Source organism: Limanda limanda, chromosome 20 (assembly GCF_963576545.1).
Source record: "Limanda limanda chromosome 20, fLimLim1.1, whole genome shotgun sequence".
Classification (NCBI taxonomy): domain Eukaryota; kingdom Metazoa; phylum Chordata; class Actinopteri; order Pleuronectiformes; family Pleuronectidae; genus Limanda; species Limanda limanda.
The window spans coordinates 15,883,654-15,906,787 of NC_083655.1; the positions used below are offsets into that span (position 1 = coordinate 15,883,654).

At 40.6% G+C, this 23,134-nt stretch overlaps 1 protein-coding gene across 1 annotated transcript; it reads left to right on the top strand.

Moving 5' to 3' along the window:
* Positions 1-1,225: 1,225 nt before the first annotated feature.
* On the top strand, positions 1,226-20,909 carry snx16 (sorting nexin 16). The gene is made up of 8 exons (XM_061093632.1): positions 1,226-1,351; positions 2,830-3,348; positions 3,808-3,894; positions 8,274-8,422; positions 9,617-9,686; positions 13,287-13,423; positions 13,634-13,756; positions 18,447-20,909. The coding sequence occupies exons 2-8, from the start codon at positions 2,977-2,979 to the stop codon at positions 18,556-18,558; spliced, it is 1,050 nt and encodes a 349-aa protein (XP_060949615.1). The 5' UTR covers positions 1,226-1,351; positions 2,830-2,976; the 3' UTR covers positions 18,559-20,909.
* Positions 20,910-23,134: the final 2,225 nt, after the last annotated feature.

Genomic DNA, 23,134 nt, shown 5'->3' on the forward strand with positions numbered 1-23,134 from the left:
TTGGCTTAAGTATGAGAACCGGCTATACAAGTTTTCTTGGTTTGAAATACTTACAGTAACTTTAATAAAAGAAGGATTAGAAAGTGCAGAGTTACACAGGAATCAGCCAACGCAAACTCTGATTTATGTTCTGACCAGTAAAATTAGATTTAACATTTATATAACATTCTGTATAAACTAAACTAAATTGTGGATGTTTTAGTTGGAGGCTATTGTGGTTTAAAGTTTATTTATGTCCCTCCAGCCGTATCTGTAAAACATACTGTGGAACAAATTCACATTTCTTAGGACACATGTGCACATAAAAATGGTTAAAAGACAATTTTGAAAAAAGCAGCGGTTTTAAAGCCAAGGGCGATTCTGATAAAGGGCAAATATAACATAAGCGATAATGTTATTTTAGTTTTGGGACTTTTACTTAATTGTGAAGGATTTGGGTTCATGAAAAACAAATTAGGACTTACGGTATCTTCAAATGTGGAGGCGAACCGGTTTGGTTAGTAGTGGGTTTGTAGTAAGTTTACTGGCTCGTTGATTTAAATACGTGTAAATAATACCAACCCCAAAAGTATAAGAAAGAGACAGAGAAGTTCAACAGTGACGGCTGTGGCTCAGGAGGAAGAGCGGGTCGTCTACTAAATAGAAAATCAAGAGTTCAATCCTAGCCTCCCCCATTCACGTGCTGAGGTGTCCTTGGGCAAGACTATGAATTGAGATCCAAGGGCAGAGGTCTATACTTTATTGATTTTTATTTAAAATAAAAATAATTTGTATGTCTTTTAGAGTTCTTTTAATTGAATATTGTCTTCTAATAGCTGATAGTGATTATTGCTCCATTAATAAAGTTGTTATAGTACATGTTAGAAGGTGAAGGGACAATTGTGCACCTTAACGCCAAGTTATTTTTGCCTGACTTTATTTATGCTGAACTTGAGGGGCACGTTGATACTAAAGGTAAAAATGTACTGTAAATATGTACTTATGCATTTACATTACATCAGGGGTTAGCAGGTTGAAAATTATCATTAATTTAAACCATATATTTGCACAACTGCATATGAATAGTTGAATACATGTTTGAGTTTAACATCAGAAGCCTTGGAATCTAAAAGACACTTCAGTTTGTGGCTCTACTTTCTTTCACTCGGAGCCGCATTAGGTGTATTACAGCGCCCCCGCCTGGTCGTCTCCAGGGACTGCCGCCGCTCAGCTGTGAATAGCAGCTGGCTAACATGAGCAGCACCGGGGAGGAGATGGCGCCGCGGACAAACTGCAACAGGACAACCACACGATAGTCTCCGTGTGTAAACTGAACCCGTTTTATGAAGGGGAAGGATTTAGTTTTCCTACGGTAAGAGACAGTTCGTGTCGAAACGCCTCGGGTCTGCTCCGCGGGCTCCGGGCTGTGTTAGCTAACGTGAGCGGGATGTGATAGCTTGTAGCCCGGGCTCTGTCAGTGGGACAGACGCCAGACCCCGTTCAGAAATGTCTCCTTTATGTGTGAACGAGTTTATTAAAGGTGAAATACCTGCGGTGAGAAAACACCGGATGACATTTTACGAGCTGCTATGACTTCCTGCTCAATTCGGCCGGAATATGATATAATTAGCACCTGTTATTTGAACAATATTTGAGTTAGCCTACTTTGTTTGGGCTGGTGCGACTTGACGAGCAGCTGTAACCAGGAAGGTGTTTTGATTCTAGCTGTGTCTGTGAATTTACACAGAAAGTGTTTGACTCCATGTGCAGTTTTTACTACAACACCTCCTCATGAGCGCTGCTACTTCAAAGTGCCAGCAGTGGTGGTCGCTGCCATTCCGAAAGCAAGGAGCCCTGATCCTGATTATAATGTGACATGTTAATGAAGTTGGCTCTGCTCCTTAAAACCACCGTCCCTCTCTAAACCACCAGGCAGACAGCGTCATGCTGGCTCTGGTCCCAGCTCTGGAGTCATGTGTTACAGCAGCACGTAAATAGCAGTCTGAAGTAAGAGAGCTCTAATGGGGTGTCACCTCCCTGTATTTACTCAGTCATCCTGTTTGTAATCACATGCTTCTTGTCCCATAACAAAGCCCCATTAGTCAGTGCTTGTCATCCGTATGTTATTATCCTTTTCATATCCAGTCCTACAGAGGCATGAGTGTTTCCCTCAGCTCCACTGATGCTGAATTAATGTGCCCATGGTTGACAGGTAGCTCTCAGCCTCCTAGTCTGCGCAGGAATTGATTTCCGGCTCCAGTCTTCCATGAAAACTCCACACGCAGGTTCCTTTTCCTCCTTTTTCAATCCAAGCATCGTGGTTCATACGTCCAGCCTTCACTAGCTTGGATGAAAAGCTGAGCGAGATTTGACTCATTATATCCAGATGGTCAAAAGCTTTTTACATATTGGATTTTATACATAGTGTATGAATCCATAAATTATGAATGACATATGGCTTGTGTCAATTATTCATCTGCCCTCACAGTCTGGAAGCCTTATTTTTGAACTACAAATCCACTCATGTGTGGCCTCAGTTAACTGGAATACTCATTTTCCGTCTGTGCAATTTCAATATCTTATTAATACCATCCTGTTCACATTATGTATTGTATTGCTATTTGCTATATCACCCTGTTCTTATATGTGTTCAGTTATTTATTACTTTTTATAGATTTTTCTATTTTTACCATCTCCTTTGCTGCTGTAACATGGCAAAGTTCCCCATAATTAGACTGATAAAGACTTATCCTATTTAATAATGGTCGTGCATTGTATGTATGTTTTTGGGGAATTGCAGTCTATTTAATTTGAAGTAGAAGTAAATGGAAGTAAACCATTTTTTTGCAGGATGTTTAGAGTCAACCCCCCAGGGAGAGCTGCACGGCTTCACTCCATCATCACGCATCAAAGCTGAAGCAAAACAAGGTCGGTGTCTGTGTGGAAAAACCTATTTGACGACTGCGGTGGCGGGGCAGGAGTGCAGATCTTAGGAAGATGGCCTCGCCCTTTGTGCCCGTCCCTGTGCCCATGGGCAGAGCCTTGTCAGGTGGTAGAACCAAGCTGAGACGGCCACAGCGAGCTTCGTCACTAGGCAGCGTCTCCAGCTGTTTGGAGGACCCCGGAAAAGGATTGGGTTCCCCGCGTCAATCCCGCTGCATTGACCGGGGGGGCCGCAGCCAGACGCCACCACCCCTCCAGAGCCCTGTGACACGGGCCAGGGTTAATGGGACTCTGGAGGCCTCTGTAGAGTTCTCCAGTTGCCCCCGCTCCATATCCGATCCTGCTGGGAGCCAGCAAGACGAGGGGAGACCCATCACCCCCACTGTGCTGGGGTATGAAGTCATGGAGGAGAGGGCCAAGTTCACGGTATGAAACCAGAAGAATCAGTTAAAGTGGTTCCAAAACAGTCTTGTGGAGCTTGTGTTGTTACATTATATGACACATGTGCATTCAGATTAAAAGCTACGTCATTAAGCATATCATGACCTGTAGGTTTGCAGAATGTGAACACATCTATCTGTCTGCCTAAAGCTATAGTGACAAGAGGACACTTTGTCAACTGTGATTGACAGGCACTCTCATGATGCATATTAGAGATAAAAAGCCTAATTTGCTTAGCACACATGCTTTTGTTATTTGGATACAAACGACTCATTTTCAAACACTACGCAAAAGCACAATGTCACAAATTAATTTGCACTTTCAGTAATTGTCATCTTTGTTAGAAAAGGGGAGAAAAGAACACATTTAACCTGTATTACAACAATGATATTAGTATGCTGTCCATCAGTTTGTGTGATTGTGTTGTCTTTTTCCCTACTGTAGGTTTACAAGGTCCTGGTCAGGAAGACTCCAGATGAGAGCTGGGTTGTTTTTAGAAGGTACGCAGACTTCTCCCGGATCAACGATAAGGTATGACCCGAGCGTGTTCGTCTCTACATATAGAGTATGTGATTGTGTGACAAATTTGTGGGCATTTCCTGATTTCAAAACAGTCTATAGTTCAGTTTTGTGATCCTTCATCCACATTTTTTTTTGACTGTCGGCTCTTTGTCTTCAGCATTGCTTTCTTTTGTTTTTGGGTGGACTGTGGAAGTGATTAGGGCCAGACAAAGAAGCCTACTGTTTCCAAACAGGATTGAGCCAAGTCAGGGAATGGGTCCCTCGTGGTTTTGGGACAGTTTTGCTGTAGATTAATGGAGGGACAAATATTAAGCCATGTGATGATACAATTTCAGGAGAAATAGCCGACAGCAAAAGAGATCATTGTAAGAGAGCAGCTACAAACGGACAGAAGAGATCTGTGTTGGCCCGCAGACTCTTGATTAAATCTGTCAATGCAATGCTTTTCCTGCACTGTGTCCATAGTATAAGGCAGTTAATTGAACCCCATTTTGGGTTAGTTTATCATGATAAAACTCTCCAAGACCACCTAGGGGGCAATATCAGTAGATCCACAGCATTGTTGTATGCAATATCATTTATTTACAAATGTTTTGATTGCTGACACCCTCAATCCAAGATAGCTGATGAATGGGAGCCGTCCACAAAAGGCAACAAAAAAGAAACAATATATGTAACGGATTGGTTTTTAACACAATTTTGAACAATAGAAACTATCAAAATATATTCTGGCCTATTTTGTTTCTCACAATTCATGCATGAAAGGGAGAAAAAAGGTGGAACACATTCACTGTAATCTAAGGCGAGGAGAATGGAGACAAGGGTACACCCTACATTCAGCAAGGAGATATATGGCACAGAGAGGGCGTGGACATCCTTTGCTCCATTCCTGTGGCTTTTCCACAGAGGCAGCTGTCGTCTCTGACTCTGACTGCTTGCAATTGTTGAAATCTCAGGTGCAATTTTCATCCTGAGAGCACACAAGCACAAATATCTGCACGCTATACTATGTTTCATTATTAAGAAGTACTGCGAAAAAGTTATTTAGTAAGTTATGCTGCATGTGACGTTATAGACAAGCCAAACATGTAATTGAGATAAATGATAGCATGGATGCATAGCATGGTCCATATATTATTAAGTTGTGCGTACGCAGTTCGTGTGGCTGGCACTAAACATTGAGATTATTGAAATTTAGAGCTCACCAAACTTTGCTCTACTGTAAGATTGAAAACAAGTCGGTGTACACACATGACTACAGTAAACAGACTGAGTAAACTGACATCAAGGCCAACACAGGATCGCCAAAAGCTGATCTTCAGTCAGAATTCCATTTATTTTTATCAGTTTATTAAGAATATTTTAAATAACCAAGCATTTCTTGAAAGTTTGCATCTTCTTGATGGGTTATGTTTAAGGTGACTGTAGGTACTATCGGCGCCAGCAGTGGCAGTAGGTGCAGTACAATCAACAGACTTCTGTTAAAAGATGGGTATACAGCGGCTCAATAAGTTTATGCTTTCAAGACACTTGGCAATGTCTTGAAATGTACACAATAATAACTAATAGTGACTGAAAACACTAACCTGAAATTTCCTGATTAAACAGCTTTTTTTGAATCATCATGTTTAACATTCAGTTCATGTAGACTCAGGAATTTGCTATAAAAAGAATATGGCGTGTTCCTTAATAAAGAAGAGCAGCTCTAGTAATTTTGCTTTAGGTCCTCTATAATGGGATAGTGAGTACGATTTCGTCTGCACGAAAAAAGATATCCCAGCAGGGATTGTATTATTCCAAACAGTCAGTTTTACAAAAATCGGAATTTTGACACTTTCGAGAAATTGTAAACCTCATGGAGCCCAATTTTTTAATGTCAGACCCCTACCCCTGAGCAGCTGTGGAGGAGACTAGGGTGAATGTTCCTCCTGTCAGATTATTTTCATAACGAGGCTCGAGGTGATACAAGAGTTATCAGCAGAGGCAGTATGTGTTTTCACTTAGCTCTCTGACTGTGGGAACAGTTTGTACAGTTAACTGCAGTGAGTCCAAGAATCATTGACTCTAATTGCCATATAATTATTTCAAAATGAAATATATCTATACATTTAAGATCCAACTCTGATTTGATTACTGTTTCTCCTGTATAGTTCACTCAAAACAGCACCTTTTTGTTATTGGCTTCTGTCTACATTCATAAATTTGAAGGGAAAGCGACAGATCTGTAGAAAGTTGCATCAACAAACAATAGCAACCCGAGGCTAAAGGGCCAACCTGCCTTTATTCTTGACTGATATCAACTTTTCACAGATGGAATGGCACTTGCATATATGTCGGGCAACAATTAATGAGAAGTTACAGATCAGAAACAAACTTTTCTGTGACTTGTTTAAAAATTCAATAATCTAAATTTTAGGCCTTACAGAGATATAAACTTTGTTCAAACCTAGAAAATACTAGATTTTAGTCGTGGTAACAGGATATTTTACTTTGGTCCCCTTTTAGTTGCATCATATCCGCTTTACATGTGGTTTTGCCCATCTCCGCGATAACTACTGGGGCAAACAATGTGTAATGAGGAAAATAATGTGAATAAAACCGTAATACATTCCCTTATCCGTTAACATGATTTGAGTCGTGTCAGGTAGATTTTCATTGGTGGAGAAGACGACAATTCCTTTGATCCCACGCTGCATTATAAAATCATCAAACTAAGCCTTTTCTTATTGTTTTTAATGAGTTACCCCTTGTAGCCAAACATATTGTAGATTTGAAGAACCAACCGGCTGATATTTATTATTATTGTTTTAACTGTTAACATCAGATGTCAGTTCTCTCCTTATGAGTTGATATGTGGTTTGTGAATAAGGGCCACACAAATAAAATTGTATCTATTGATTGATAACTTTGGTGTATTGAGCCATAAGACCAACATGGAACAAATAAACTACATTGGGGCATGTTCTTGCCTTATTAACAGATGATGGAGCAATCTTGAAAAGAATATGTATATGAATGCTGGAAGCCTTATGTAACAGAGCTGATTGAACAAAGTAAGTTATATGTGGAGAACTGAATGTCAGTGTTGGTTTATGTCCGGACATGCAATTGAAAACGTAAAAATAGGTCAAACTCTTGGGGGGTGCAGTTTGATGAAAGGCATCGGAAAGGTCGGGAGACAACATATAGGCAGCTGGAACAAAGTGTGAAAGGGTCATGAATGTAAAGTAGCCCCTTTCAGGAAGTACAGGGGATGGCCAGGAACCAAAGTCAACAACTTGTAGAGCAATGATAAAGTCACGATTAGACTCTGCATGTTTATGTTATGGAAACACTCAAGAGATACGGCGCTGTACTTTTAGAAATTGGAGAAAAGCCACTGGGAATTTGACGATCAGAACTGTTAATGAAGTACATGAAGGAGAGAAGTCTGTACAACAAGTTCTGGTTAGGAGAGGTAGGGGTGGCCCCTATAATCCACTGGCCAGTCACCCACTCCAGACATAGACTTCAATGTCTCAAAAACAGTATACAAACACATGGTAGAAGTGCTTGTGGAAACAAAGTTGAGGAAAGACAAACAGTAAACACAAGACCCATATAGTGGGAAATGAGGATTTACCTTTTACACTCCAGATTTGGAAACAATTCAATTTAAACAACTGCCTGAAGCAGAATTAATGATTGGCATTGCAGTGGATTAAGGAGAAGAAGTTCAGTATGTTCAGATTCAGCCTGGTTCTGATGACGCGAGCTATGAGCCCAGTCAGACCTGGTGGAGCTGTTGATCACGTTCACTGGGAATGAGAAGGCTGAAGGGGAAGTGGGCTCTCTCTGGGTGCCAGCTCATGTGGGAGGTGAAAGGAAAATGAGGTAGGTGATATGGAAGCTTAAAAAGGCACTGAAGAGAGACAGATGTGAGAGTACTCTTTGGGACACATGATTACAGATCAGTTTTCAAGGCAATCACAACATCTGTTTGGCAGCGACACAACATTTTCTGTACAAAATAGTGTAAACAAAGGTCAACAACACGAAGATGGAAGATTGTTGGAGCATGTAATACAGAAGTGTGTGGAAGTGCTTCAGGGAGCAGCAGCACCACAGACTGTTTCTACATTGACTCTCACTAACTCAACTTAAGCGTTATGTCAATAGCAACATTTCACTGAATTGTATTCTGTTACTATAACTGCTGTAACTGTATGAGGATCATGTGATACTCAGTGTGTGTGTGTGTGTGTGTGTGTGTGTGTGTGTGTGTGTGTGTGTGTGTGTGTGTGTGTGTGTGTGTGTGTGTGTGTGTGTGTGTGTGTGTGTGTGTGTGTGTGTGTGTGTGTGTGTGTGTGTGTGTGTGTGTGTGTGTGTGTGTGTGCGCGCGCTGCCAGCTGAAGGAGATGTTTCCAGGCTTCCGGCTCGCACTGCCTCCTAAGCGGTGGTTCAAAGACAACTATGACAGTGACTTCCTCGAGGACAGACTGTTGGGACTACAGGCCTTCCTGCAAAACCTGGTTGCACATAAAGACATTTCTAACAGGTATGTGACGTGATGCAGTGACTACAGTGTTAAAATGGCGTTGTTTTGCATTTTCTTGAAAACCATGAACCTGTTCAGACATGGAATTAATGTCTGTCCAGTGTGATTCGATCACAAGTAGTCAGCCCTAAGTAAAGATCTGAATGCACATAAATGCATCCTGAATGCATCCTGAGATCTGATCACTCAAACTCCATTGAGAGGTAGTTTTGGATCCATGTGGCCACATTCTTTTTTGTAAATGCAAATCCGTCCTGGGCCAAATTGGAAGTACAGCCCTCTTAGCTGTGGTCACCACCACAATTTCAACACTGATCACCACATAATGATTGATGCTTTTCTAAAATTGGCATAATCTTTCTTCACAGCAGAGTTGCAAGAGTTTCATTCACACGCCTCCTCGCTCCTCTTGCTCGCTGTCTCGTGCCAACACACAGACACATGCCATTTTCAGTCAAGTCGGGAGAATTGGGTCTGGAGTTTACCCAGAGTTCGCCTTTTTACACATGCCAAAATGCAGCTGAGGTTCTCTGCAAAGACGCGTTCACAACAGCAACAAATCCTCTCTATTATTCTGGTGAGAGGTGGAGCAGCCAGGTGGAGCAGGCGTCGGCTCTTATCCCCACAATCTCTCTTAGACATCTTCGTAGATGTCTTCTACGTGTATGACACCGCTTTTTCACTGGGAGATATTTGTTTTCTTTTAGTTTCTTTCATTTTTGCGTCTGTTGCGTGTTAGAAAGTGGGGCTGTGGCTGAGGGGTAAGAGCGTTTAACCAAAAGGTCAGTGGATCAAATACAGGCTCATGCAGAAGTGTCCTTGGGCAAGATGGTAAACCCTGATGTCCCTCATAGATGTTGAATGCACTAATTGGAAGTCGCTTTGGATTAAAAGCATCAGCCAAATGACAAATGATTCAATGTCATGTAGAAGCCTCATCACTGGCGGTGAATCCAGCAGGGATCCCCTGTTGTGTCTTTTGGTCTTCATAAACGCTAATTAAGTACATGTTTATATCTACAGCTGAAACTATGGAAGGATTTCTCCCAGTGCTGCTGATTGGGGGACAGAGCAGTGCAGCAACTTTTACAATGAAGCTATAGTGTAATTCATAAAGTTTGCAAGTTTAGATCTCAATATGACAAGTGTTTAAAAAAATGTCAACACTGTAACACCACTATTTCTCTTTGACAGCATGGCAGTGAGAGAGTTCCTTTGCCTGGATGACCCACCAGGACCCTTTGATAGTTTGGAGGAGAGCAGAGTGAGTGTAATTTAGTAATAATTTAGTGGAAATTTTTCATTTCTCATGTATACTATACTGGAAACATTAACATCCACCTGATATGTGAGCTTTCCTCCCCAACTCATTAGTTGTTATCTGCACAGAAACATCCCTTTTTGTTATCATTACTGAGCAAGGCCAGACTTTAATGGACCACAGGGCAACTGTGTAATTCCTGTGAAACCTGGTTCAGACCTGTGTGCGATCGGCTCAATTATAAGTGCTTTCATAATTCTGCTATAGCATCTCTCTGTTGCTACAGACTGGGGTGTATCTCACCTCTGTGCATACAGTCGGGTCCAAAGGTCTGACATCACTTTAGGGTTCGACAGTGCATCGAATTCACCTGCATTTGCAACTAAAAAAGACAAAGAGGTTGGTGACTATTGTACCAATGTTGTCCACAACAACAAAAAAAGTTACATGATTTCACATTGATCCCTCTCTGAGCTCAGAATGAGTCAAACGACCTGTTGGCTGCTGGACCAGTGAAGTCGACTCTTTATAAGCAAACTTTTTGGGCGTAGAACTTAAAAGTATTGGTTGGAAAGATGCAGGGGTTCACTATAATTATGATAAACATTAGGGGTGGGAATTGGCAAAAATGTGACGATTCAATAGTATTGCGATATTTGGGCTACGATTCAATAGTATTGCGATTCTGCGATATATTGCGATACTGCAAGTATTGCGATTCGATTCTGCGATATGTTGCGATACTGCAAGTATTGCGATTCGATTCTGCGATATATTGCGATTCATGTCCCCCATATTATTCAAAGGCATTACAAAAAATTAGGAAAATAAGACTGCTCACCTCACTTCAAATGTCACATTTAATTCTGTGAACAACATTGTCTTCTACACATTAACTGAAGTGCAAAAACTAAGAAAGGGTAGTGCAAAAACGTTGTCCTTGAACATTCAGGACAAAGGACCTTTGTAATTATTTTCTGAATAGGAGACCTCTCACATGAACGCTGAGCTCCCAGCACATAACTTACAATTATTTAAATACAATACAGTAACATAAAGCAGACATAATAGAGTAACATAAACCTGAGAGAATAATCATATAAATAAGAGTAACCTAGAGCTTCTATCAAATTGAGAAAAATAAACAAATGTGTACTACTAGAGTCCAGTCCAGTTGGATGAATGTTAAATTCATTTGGGAATATTGGCATTTTTGTTCAGAAAAAGGAGTTGGTCAACATGCTCATATGTTAAAGTGCTCCTCTGGGCTGTTACTATATCTCCTGCAGTGGAGAACACCCTTTCGACATACACACTGGGTATATTTTAAACTCTGAAACTCCCCTCGTCATGCTTTGCCAGCCAGGGGCTGTTACATATATAATTGTAAAAAAAATAAAAAAAAATTGCAATACTTTGTGCTACAGTATCGATAGTTTTGCGGGCGCAAAATATCGCGATACTGAACAGAATCGATTTTTTTCCCCTACCACTAATAAACATAAGCAAATTTTTACAGAACTCCTCATTATTTTTTCTCGTTTAAAATGACAAACTGCCGGTGGTTCAACACATCAGGGTTCATGAATTAAACCGCTGTCAGTTTGTGTGCTGAATTCCGTTTTTCTGGACTTGACAAAGATAATTTGGGAGAGAAGGACCTCCACTCCAAAGTGTTTCTCAGCAAATCCAACAGACAGGCATATTCTTCCTGTTGAATCATGTCAGGTCGTTGTCCAAGTTCTCCCCACTCAACTTAAATTCATATCATATGAGTAATTTACTCTTTCAAACTCTACATAAGCTCATAAAACCACACAGTGATACACTTGGCCACACAAGATCAGGGCCCAAAAAAATGGATACAAGCTGTACTTAAAACAGAAATAATTAGACCTAGTGTACGTTTTCTATTTAAATCAAATAATTTTGCTTGTAAATGTCTCCTCGTATCCCATTATTCAGGAAAAACACGTTTTTTTTATACATTTTCATGGGCCCCTTAAAGTTCTTTATGCGCTCCTAAATTTTTTAACTTGCAAATGCTCTTGGGGGGTGTAGGAGGCATTAAGCCCTGAACTTGGCTTGCTTTCACCTCACTGCACATGTAAAGGATTTATGGTCATGTATGTATGTTACTGCTCCTTCTTTATACAGTATTTAGCCACTAAATCACCCATTTGACATGAGATCGGTATCACTTCTGAGAACTGACTAAGGTTGTGTCTATAGTGGGAAGGTGTTATGGACGTTTTCTGGAAGCTGGTGAAAGGAGAACTCAGGCGGCAGCTGATGTCTTATGCAGAAGAGTTTAATGTAGACTTGATGCATCAAGGAGACCAGAAGGTGCAACAATATACAAACGCTAACAGAGTAACATGAGCAATTCTCAACCCCCAAGTCTGAAGATGTCTCACACAGCATCCCAGTATATCTTCCTCTACTTGCATCAACCATTCTAACAGCACATCGATGAATGGTTAGAATTGCTGTCACTCTCTATGTAACATGGAGGTGTTCGCATCCTATGGGATAGTTAAGCTAAAGTATGGATTCCTAAATCCCATCGTGTCCTTACGTCTTGCCACTGGTGTAATAAGCAAAAGAGTTGACGTTGTTTGATAGTTGAAGTTGCTGCCTCTCTTGATTGCATCTGAATCAGGTATGAAAGTCCCCAAGCGTAGACACTACATTGTACTGTTGGTTGGTCCTTTATCTATAACCTGAACTTTTGTATTGCTTGGAGAGAAGGGAGAATGAGTGGAATAAGACAGGCCCCGCCATTCAAATGGTGTACAGATAATATACATACTATACAGTGGGATATACAGTAATGTGTGAGGATGGTCAAAAATTTCTCAACAGAAGAAAACTTTCTTGAAAAAGGACTTGGTTCTCACTAAATTCTTTTTTTCTCTTCAGGATAGTAACTACATCTAATATATCTGTCTATAGCCCAGCTGCAATTCATTCATTTTCAGACAGTATCCTGGAAAGAACCACATGGATCTCCATTGCTATCGCATACTCTCATATTTTATGCTGCTAAATATGAATTGTCACATGCAACATTTTCATTTTATAAAATTAGTTTGGTTGAAAAAAATAAATATATCCCTCATAAGCTGTTTTGGAACTCTAGAGAATATCAATCACTCCCAATTTTATTCAAAAGTAGTCATTATGTAGCTGAAAGTAATAAATACACCATTCAACACAATATTTGTACAAATGTTCATGTCACTACTGTACCAAACCTCATTTATCATATCCCCACTGTAAAAAAGATTCGAAATGATCCCAAGTTAAGATTTTACAGGGATATGAACTGGAGCTCATTCAATACACCAGATGATGAATATGTCTGTACTTGTCCCCTCAAGCTGCCCTTGTAAAAACCACCAACTTGATTTAACCGGGACCTTCTCCAGAAAAATGAACGTGCAGACTGTCCTTAGGCTTACTTAACGACCCACAGTCCAAAATAAGTATTGCTGTCTGCTTTCCTTTATTGCCTGTCCCGTTTGCCCTCACCCATTTGCTTCCACTGTCCACAAACATCTATTGTGGTTTATTTTCCCTTTTGTTTTTCCTTCCCTCCAGGCGTTCTGTGAGACTCTGGAGGAGAGCAACTACCGTCTCCAGAAGGAGCTGGTGGAGAAGCAGAGGGAAATCACCTCCCTGAAGAGGAGGCTGGAGGAGAGGGAGCAGGCCATCCAGCTACTGGAGAAACACATCAAGTCAGTAGATATAGATCAATACAGGATGACACCATGAATAATGATGAGACACACATGCAGGTCGCATCTGTTTCACACCATGCGCTGCATCATAAGCAGGACAAATGACAAGTTATTGCAGTCCACACACGTCCTTAGATCTGAAATAACATTAAATGTTAGGATTAAGTCAATATGAACCACCGGGTTTTCTGCGTGTCCTTGTCCTAGTGGTGACTGTGTGAGTCCAGGGTCTCCGTTTGGACTTTCCGCTCAGGGCAGCGAGAGCAGTGCAGATGCAGAGGTTGAGTCGTCCGCTGCAGAGGCTGATCAGGACATGACTGGCGACACTGGGTAAAGAAAACTACACGCAAACACAGCACAAGGAGAACATCCAGCGACAAACACTTTTCTTTTAGCTGTCTGTCTTTCCAGTGACCCAGTATGGGCTCATGTCTCACTCGTGTTTAAGGCACATAAACCTGACTATGACCTGAAGCATTTTCAAAAGTACAACGATTTTGATGATACAGAGCCATGTCTCAAATAGCTGCATGCTCACATGGTCCGTTCAATACAGTGCATATTTCTACAGTGTTAATATCATCTATGGGTTTATCCAGGCTCAAAATGAGTCGAACCTTCCCGGCCACGTGCACACACATGCGTGTGTACGGTACCTTCAACTGACTCAAGCAGACTATTTTTAAAAGATGATTGAAGGAAATATAATTATCACTTAACATGCGTGAAGAGGTTTAACAAAATGAAAACTCAGAGGCTGAAATGTGCCTCAGGTTTTGAGCTGTGGAGATGAAATCAGTGGCTTTAATACAGAGTTCAGCTTCTCTGTAACAGGGGCACATGTTGCTGGTTGTGAAATATTTAAAAGAAAACAAAGGCTTCAACGTTATGTTTATGTTCAAGTTCAACTATAGTGAGAGAGGGTCCCTGTGGACTGTGAATGAAAACATTAGCTTATGTTTCATTCGTTACAGCTTTTGCTGTTTGTTTACTGTGGAAATTGAAACATTAGTTTTTATGTTTTTGTATGGATATAATATAATGTTGAACAGGACACATTTATGTCTTATACAATACATGCTTAAAAGTAACATTGAAATCTCATAAACATCGGCTTTTTGTTAAAACACTCTAATGACTTGGCATCTGAATACCCTGACTTTGACTCCCTGTCCTGCCTCTTGAGGGATTTTTGACCACCCTCACACATTACATGCCGCTATATATTATGTATACTATATCTGTACAGGGATGCTGTGTGAGACATCTTGAGACTTGGCGATTACAATTGCGCGCCCCTAATATAATGGTAGGGGAAACACTGAATATGGAGTGTGCACCGTACAAAAATAACCGGTAAAATATGCTAAACACATTTTGGTTCCTTAAATTTTCTCTCAGTGAAGTTCACCTAACAGCTAAAAACATCAGGTAGAGGATGAGCTGATTTTACATCAACAGCAAGTTAACATAGCAAGTCAGAGCAGATTGAAAGACATGGAGGCTTCCCATTGAAATACCTTCACATATACAAATGTAAAGCAGGAAGAAATAAAGGGCCTGTCTCTGCTGAAGGCCTGATCCCTCGGGGCTTGACATAAATAAGACCAGGACTAATTGACTCTTTATGGTACTGAACTTGACTGAGGGGTCCTGTGCAGGGTGGGCCTCTCCTGCCTCTTCCTACTATAATGGGGGGGAGTATTTCTAAACCTTACGCATAAGTAACAGTGGAAAAGTATTAAAATGCATGACAGGTTCACTACAGCAGGAAGTGTAATAGCTACTACTAGTCAGTACCACTACTTGTCAGCTCAGGTCGCTCTAATTAACCATCTGATTTACTCCTCATCATTTTTTTTTGTTTTGCATTAACACAGCATAAGATTATGGAATTAGATCAATAGTTAACAGTTGACAGTGAAGAGGTGGAATACACTGCACGACTACACTACACGACTACACTCCACTTTCATAATAATGCATAAGCTCTTTTGCTGTTTTGCGCCATTGCATCATTGTACAACTGTGTGCAGTGCTCTTTGCCTTGTTCTCTCCATCAGCAGCATCAGGAGTCCTCAAATACATTCATACAGTTTTTACCATTCTTGTGGGCAGACAGACCCTGACATAGTTTCATCTTTAGATGTGCGGTCCTCAGGGGAAAGCAGGCAGACCTAAGTGTGTACCTGTCACTAAGGGCTCTGTTGCGCATAAAAGCAAAGTGCTGTCATTGAGCGTGCCCCCCTGGCCGCTACAGATTAAATTAAAGTCTGTGGGAAACACCACATTTCCATTTGATGAATTAGTCCTCTCCAACTACCAGCCTCCTTTTATGCTCTGTGTTGATTTATTATTCCTCACAGACTTATCAGCTTCTCTTCCTATTTTGATCCAGACATCAGAGTGACGGACGCATAAAAGTTACCTTGTAATTTCTTCATGTCTGTTTCTACCATCCACTGACTGTGTTTCTCCACATGATGCCCAGATATCAGTGTTCACAGCAACTGATACTATCACTGGACTTTGAATGGGATCATATTTCTGGCTTTCTCAAAGAAGAAATGCATCACCCAAAGATCTTTTTAATAGATTTCAGGCCCAAATCCAAGCTTTCTGGGACTGTGCACTTCTCTTTATAAACACATCAGTCTTTGTCCTTTAAAAATGTTTAATTGCTTTGCATGTTTATTATTTGAGTGAAAAGATTATTATTATTATTATTATTATTATTATTATTATTATTAATAAAGTAGTCACAGCTGGTAGTTTGCTTCTGAAAAAAACTTCCCCTTCCCTTCTTGTGTTTTTTTGCCCTCATATTTCACAGCAGTGCTGCTCCAATCTGAAAAAAAAACGAACCCGAAAACATGTGAGGTACTTGCATACCAGCTCAGCAGGCGATACCTATTGCATGCTGAATTTTCTTGACTTCCTTCTGTGCAGTCACATGCATCCCACTGGTAACCGCTTAACTTGAATGGAGGTTTGGTATTTTTACTATCAGGGTGCCAAAGAGTAGGTTCATATAATTTTCAAGTCTGTGTTAATACAATGTTCACATGCCATATGTGCCGTCATCCTGGCCAAACTGGCTTTACAGATGGCATGTGGGTTTTGGGCTTAAGATTTACTTGTTACTCGTTTGGAGATCTTGCAGTCAGGATGTTCACCAATGTTGGGGTGAGGTCACCTTCAGTGCTCATAATTCAGGTAAACTGCTAACGTGCCTTATAAACACAAACCTTTAAAAGGGTGTCGAAGGTGTTTAACACCAGAGGCTTGGGAGTTATTGAAAAGAACAGAATTCCAGGTCACAAAATTTAATTTGATGGCGACGTGTCACAACACCTGGTCAAAAACAAGACCAGGTCGTGTTAATTCCACTTTTACTAGTGAGCGATCTGAAAATGATTTGTCCCTAACTGAGGTGTGTATTCATTGTACTCCAGTGTTCTGTGCTCTGTGTCTTTTTGTCTGTGCCACTCTGCTCCTCTACATCGTATGTGTCTGACACATTGTGTTAGTGCGTCTCCTTCACACGGTTGTGTGTGCTCACCACACTCAGCGAGCACTTTATTAGAAAACATCTGACTTATACTGGGCAGTTCATCAAACAGCCTCAGTTCTTCGTGGCATCGATTCAACCTAATGTACGGACATTTCAGATTCATGATGTCATCATCTCTGCAGATTTGTCTTCTGCTCATTCATGCTGCCAACTCCCTGTTCTACCACATTCCATAGGTGTTCTATGGGAATTCCATCTGGTGACTAGGGAGGACAGCATGTCCATGAAACATGGAGCATGGAGCATTAGCCGTAGATGATCAGTAACATTCATAAGACAGACCGTGACATTCAAACCACGATTGACCGGTGTTAAGGGGCCTATAGTTTGCAAAGAAAACATCCTAGACTATTACACCAGCAGCATTAGCCTGCACTGTTAACACAAGGCAGGTTACGTCTAAGGGTTCATGTAATTGTCACCCGACCATCTGCAGCCTGTGCAGAAATCAAGTTTCACCATACTAATGTTTGAACAAAAATATATTGGTTCGGCTCCTGAAACCTCAGTCCCAAATTGGAACCGCCAAATATCAGGTCTTGAGGTCAGTTCATGTGACAAATTTTACTAGCTTGACCTTGATAATGAAGAAATCAACAATTGAAGAGGCATGTGTGAAACTTTCAGAGAAAAAATATATTTTGGTCTGGACTGTACAAACACTTAGAAGATATTCAATTGGATCTGACATCTTACAGACCCCGTTTACTTACATCGTGCAACACCATCCATTATGATGCATTCTTTATTAAAATGGTTTCGCTGGTTCACTTTGTCAAAATTAATTTGCTGTCAAAACATTGTCATGTTAGATGTAAACATTAACTAAGGCCCCCGACCACAATCTGCAGGATTGCATGCATTGGACTTCTGCCACATGATTGGCTGATTTGGGTAATTGCATGAATAAACAAGTGTAAAGGTGAATTTAATAAAGTGCTCAGTGAGTGTATGTGGGCGTCGTAGGTTGTTGGATCACAAGTTTTCCTGTTTCCTCTTCTCATCCCTGGACTTCATAGTCAGAGCATCAGCTATCTTACAATGTGAATTATGTTTTATGAAAAAAGTCAATCATTTTGTTTCTTGTAGTTTATAATAATAAAAACTTAGATGTGCATCCCAGCTAATCATTAATTGTGTGGATCCCCGGTACTGTGTCTGATATTTTGTGTGTTTTTGTTAAATTCGTGGATGTAAATGGCTGAATGAGATGGGAGAGAGTCACAGAAGAAAACTTGTGTTCCTGCTGTGTTTTCCAGTGTATTCGAGTCTGTAACTTGCTGGTGTTAGTAACATGTCGTACCTGCCTCTTTCTACATGGATGCTTCACAAGTCAGGCTGTAGGCATCTGTTTTCTGCTTCTCACGTCTTCCTGGATTCTTTATGTTGTCTGAGGTGTACAGTTATCACATTGCAGTGAGTTAATGTGTCTCTCCCTCTCTCCAGTGGCAGATGTGAGGTCCAGCTGGTGAGATCCTCTGCCTGTTGGTGCGGGCCGTCACTCAGCGCCTCTCCTCCGGTCATCCAGGTCACCCAGCTCTACCAGCAGAAGCACTGAGGCCGACGCTGGTTTCTTCCCCCCTTTTATTTAGTGCTCCTAGTTTGTTTTTTCTGGCCTTTTTTCAATCTTAATGTTCCAACCTCCCTTTCCCACCTTTCAGATTAGAACTGCTGTTTCACATTTCAGCTGGATCTGAGACAGCCTTTCCATCTAAATCTGTGTATAGGATTAAAAAGGAAAAAGGATTTCTACTGATACAGCCTGCTCCCATATTATATTTTATCTGGCGCCTAGAGAAGACTTTGTTCGGAAGACCTTGTACAAGAGAAGACATAGTCCTACCCCTTCAATGTTAATATTGTCTTAAACTGTGGGAGGATTTCTCCATACTCCCACTGTGGCCAAAATTTGGCTTCATGACCAAAACAATAAGACAACTAAAGATGATAAGGACTCACACCACTGGATGGTTCGATGACTTTCACGACTATGACAATCTACAGAAACCCTGAACCCTCATTTCATCAGTTTCTGCTGACGTGCTTTGCCTTAATGGCGACCAGAGGCCCTCGTGTCTACCCAGCGAAGCGACATACGTCCATGTGGCTGCAGGAGAAAGACAGTCTGAATGAATGAAATGTCTCAGAAGCGTTAGTAACCAGGTGGGTATCACAGAGGATTGACCGCTTTCTGTTTGCTGATACTTCCATGTCTATGCGTTGTACTGCCAGCAGTTGTCCCTGATGTAGACAGACCTTTCTTATTTTTTCAGTTTCAATCAAACTCCTAGGAGTCGACGTTCCCTCATATTGTTAGTGCCATGCATCATTTGTCCTGTGAGACTCTATAACACGATGTCCTGAGAGAAAGCCAAGGAAATGTGGCCCATTGTTTCTTTTTGAGGAATGTAATGGCTAATGTTTACATTAGTCAAGTCATTTCCCATTCACTCATTGCTCATACATGCGTTTGTACATTACCCTAATGGTTTGCTTCTAGGCGCTGATTATGCCCATTTGAGTGCTTGAATATTTACAACACTAGACCTCTTCTGGCGCCTTTTCTGTTAACAGAGTGGGAGTGGGCCAGGACTCGTTTCAGGTTCCTCGGGCTCTATTGTGACACATTTACAAAATACACTATTTTAATCTTAGCCCTGCTGGATTTTCTCCTTGCTTTATTTGCTTAAGTTTTTCAGATATCTACCTCTAAAATATCTGCCTCTATCCCTCAGCAGCTACTAAATTCTTCCTAATCAGGCTAATCAACAGATGGATGTCAGTGGAATTGCTGTTGAATGCAAATTACTCTGAGTAGCCATCAGTGTGGCGGCAGAAGTTTCAGAGCTAGCTGTCTAAAAATCCACTTGCACATTGTAAAACTAAAACTGTCTGCAAGGCAAGACCCCCAAAGAGTACCAGAGCAAGTCTTTTTTTGGGGGTGCGGGAAATGTTCCCATAAAGAGACGCAGAAGAAACTTACAGTGCTGCTTATTTACCTGAAATAATCCAGAGGTTACGACCTGGGCGAAACGCAAGTGGGAACGAGGATATTTAGAGCCAGGTTTCACAACAAAGCCTTGGGTTTGAAGACATCAAGGCCATTGAACCGGTATTTTACAAAAAAAATAACTGTCAAATAAACATTGAGACGTGTTGGCACTGAATCAGTACTGAAGACTGTTACCACACCTACATCATCCACAGAAGCCATATTCTCAGACGCAAATAATTTTCGAGGATTCAAATATTGTTGCTTGATGTGCGCCGAATAGTTGCTGCGTTTTGTTTTTTTTCCTCCTCTGTCTTTGAGGATGATTATTGAAGTGTATTATTATCACAGCTGATGTAGAATTATCTCAAGGCCTCGATCAGGTCGTGTGATGCACTTTATGGATGAATGGTGATGCATGATTGCTAGGATACGTTTTTATTACTCAATTTTCATTTCGAGACAGAAAAGTGCCTTTTCTCTCACTGAGTCTGTCTCCATTTCCAACGGAACTCTGAATAGGTGATTTAATGAATATGAAGTTTTGTTCATGTTTTTCTTTATTAATTCTATTCAGACATTATAATATTAAGTGCCTTCGGTATCTTTCACTTGTTTTTTGCTTCGTGCGGATAGCTTTATAGATTTGTGTCGGACAGGAAATGTGTTAAAATGTTAAAAATATTGTTTTAAATGACACCCGTATAACGCATTGCTAAAACAGTCTGAATGAAGTGCTTTGTGATAGTAAATTAAATAACATGGAGTTTAGGTTCACATATACACCCATAGTTGCACTATAAAAAGATTTATACAAATAACATTTGGTATCACTATAAATAGCCCTGGATTTAACAGGATAATTCAAGGACAAATCTGGTTTCATATTTTCACATGCAATTAAAAAAGATGAATATTAAAAACACATGTATGTGTCTTATTGCCTCATGTTTGAAATCTGCTTTCATTCAGTCATATGACATCAGAAGTCAAAGTGTAAGTGGAATAAATTGGTCTGAAGAGAACACAAGGGGGTGCAGGTACAGAGGCTCATTCTAGTGTCACGCTTTCCACAAATGTCTATGTCGAACGCATATCTCGCAAACCGTGCATCTTATAGACTTTATAACTAGCATGTGTATTCTTAGTGGTCAAGGGAGAAGCAGTGATGAATTTTGTGTAATTTGCACCTGTTCAATATGAATAAACAACGTAGTAAATATGCAACCATAACTCTGTAGCAGCCAGTGGTGCAGGGCCGTGTGCCTTCACCCTGTGGACTGAGTTAAACATGTCTTTTTTGGTCGGAAACTGGGTTAGAATTCGAGGATTAAAGTTGCCTCCAGGTCGTTTTGATCATTTAACTGTTTTTATTTAACTGGACTGAGACGGACATTCACAGTTGCTGGTGATCCTCTGGCAACAACATGTATTTATTCAATTCCTCCAGTAATAAAAGCTGAACATTTGCCTAGCTGCTGCAATGCATTACACCGAGCGGAATGACAGAGTTTTTATTTTGAAAAGATGTGAACTTGGCTCTGATGGTTTACAGATGTATGAAATGGCTGATATGCAATGTATGAAAAAAAATCACCACTTCAGGGAATCATTCAAACATGAACCACACGTGAACATTAATAGAGCACTGGAGCATTAACACAGGCAATAGTTTAATAAATTCTTACCTCGGAAAAGAAAATCCTGTTCAGTGTCTTCAGTGTCTCTAAAACTACAACGTATCAGTGGAGTACCTTTCCTCGTGTACTGTAAGCAGTAAGTGGTACACATTGTTGCATGTGTCTCTTGTCATCGCAGCTTAATGTCTGGTGGTGTTTGTGTGACGGAGCAGACATCTCTGCTAACAGGAGGTACTGTGGCTTGTTAACCAGCCATTTTTTTCAGTTTTTAAAGAAAGGTGTGTTTTTTCCATGAGGGGCTTTACAAGCGCTGCAGTTACCTCTGAGAAATATGACACACATGGCCGTCCACTGTTGAGTTATGCAACAATAGGAGGCTGAGGGGGAGGGGGCACGTTTGGTCGGACACATAAGCGCTACATTACGGACAGATGCCAGGTATGCTGGGTCAAGAGAAAATGTGATTTATTATGGGAAATCCTATTTTTCTGTTGTGATCAATTCCAAAACCAAAGAGGACGTGACACAACTGTGTGCTTGAAAAGCCTAAAAAAAAGAACAACAGTGATACAGGAGTGAAATAGTTTGCTGTCGTGCACAGAGAATGCAATAAAGAATATTTTTACATCTGCAGGGGAAGGTGTGACATTCCCCTCCATCTTTACAGAGACCATTTCACCTCTTACCTTTCATCATGGTTTAGAGCTGAGAAGGAGGGTTGACTGAAGAGCTGAGATTTCAATTTGTCATTTTATATTAAAAAACGAAATCCCTATAGACTTTACACATCACTCTAGTTAATCTGGAGTTCAAGTGGACTACAGTATAATAATGATAATTTAAAACTTTATTTATATGGCACAATTCTTAACAATGTCACAAAGTGCTTCACAAGGAAGACACAGAATGAACAAAAGAATAAAAGCACGGAACATGAGCAGAGAAAAAAGTAAATATTAGTCAAGGTAAATAAGAGCCAATATTGAAGAAGCTTAAATAAAATTAAATGTTTTAAGAGGGGGTTTAACACAAGCTAGGGCTTTATTCTGTCGAAGTTTGATGGGGGCGAATTCTTTCATTTTTGTCTTAATGGCCAAAGAAACTGCTCAAGAGTGCAGTGACAAGTTGCTCCTGTCACCCCGTTGTAAAACGAAGGCAGTGCCCCCTCACACCTCAAGATAACTGCACCCTGTCACTTCTGACACCAACAGGGTGCATATTTTCACAATGCCGTGTTTTTCCTTTTGTGGTCAGGTGCTCCGTTAGTCTTTGCAGACTCTGCAAGTTTTGTTGGTGGAAAAGATATAGGACAAGATGGTGAATAACCCTTGGGATGGACGATTATATTATATTAAGATATAAACATTTTCATATCAGTCAATATAATATAATTATCAGTCATATTATTTATGTTTTTAAGTTCAAAGACTGAGAAGCTCCTGAGTGAAGGTAGTGGATTTAAACTCGTATTTATGAACAGAGAATATCAAACACATATCCAT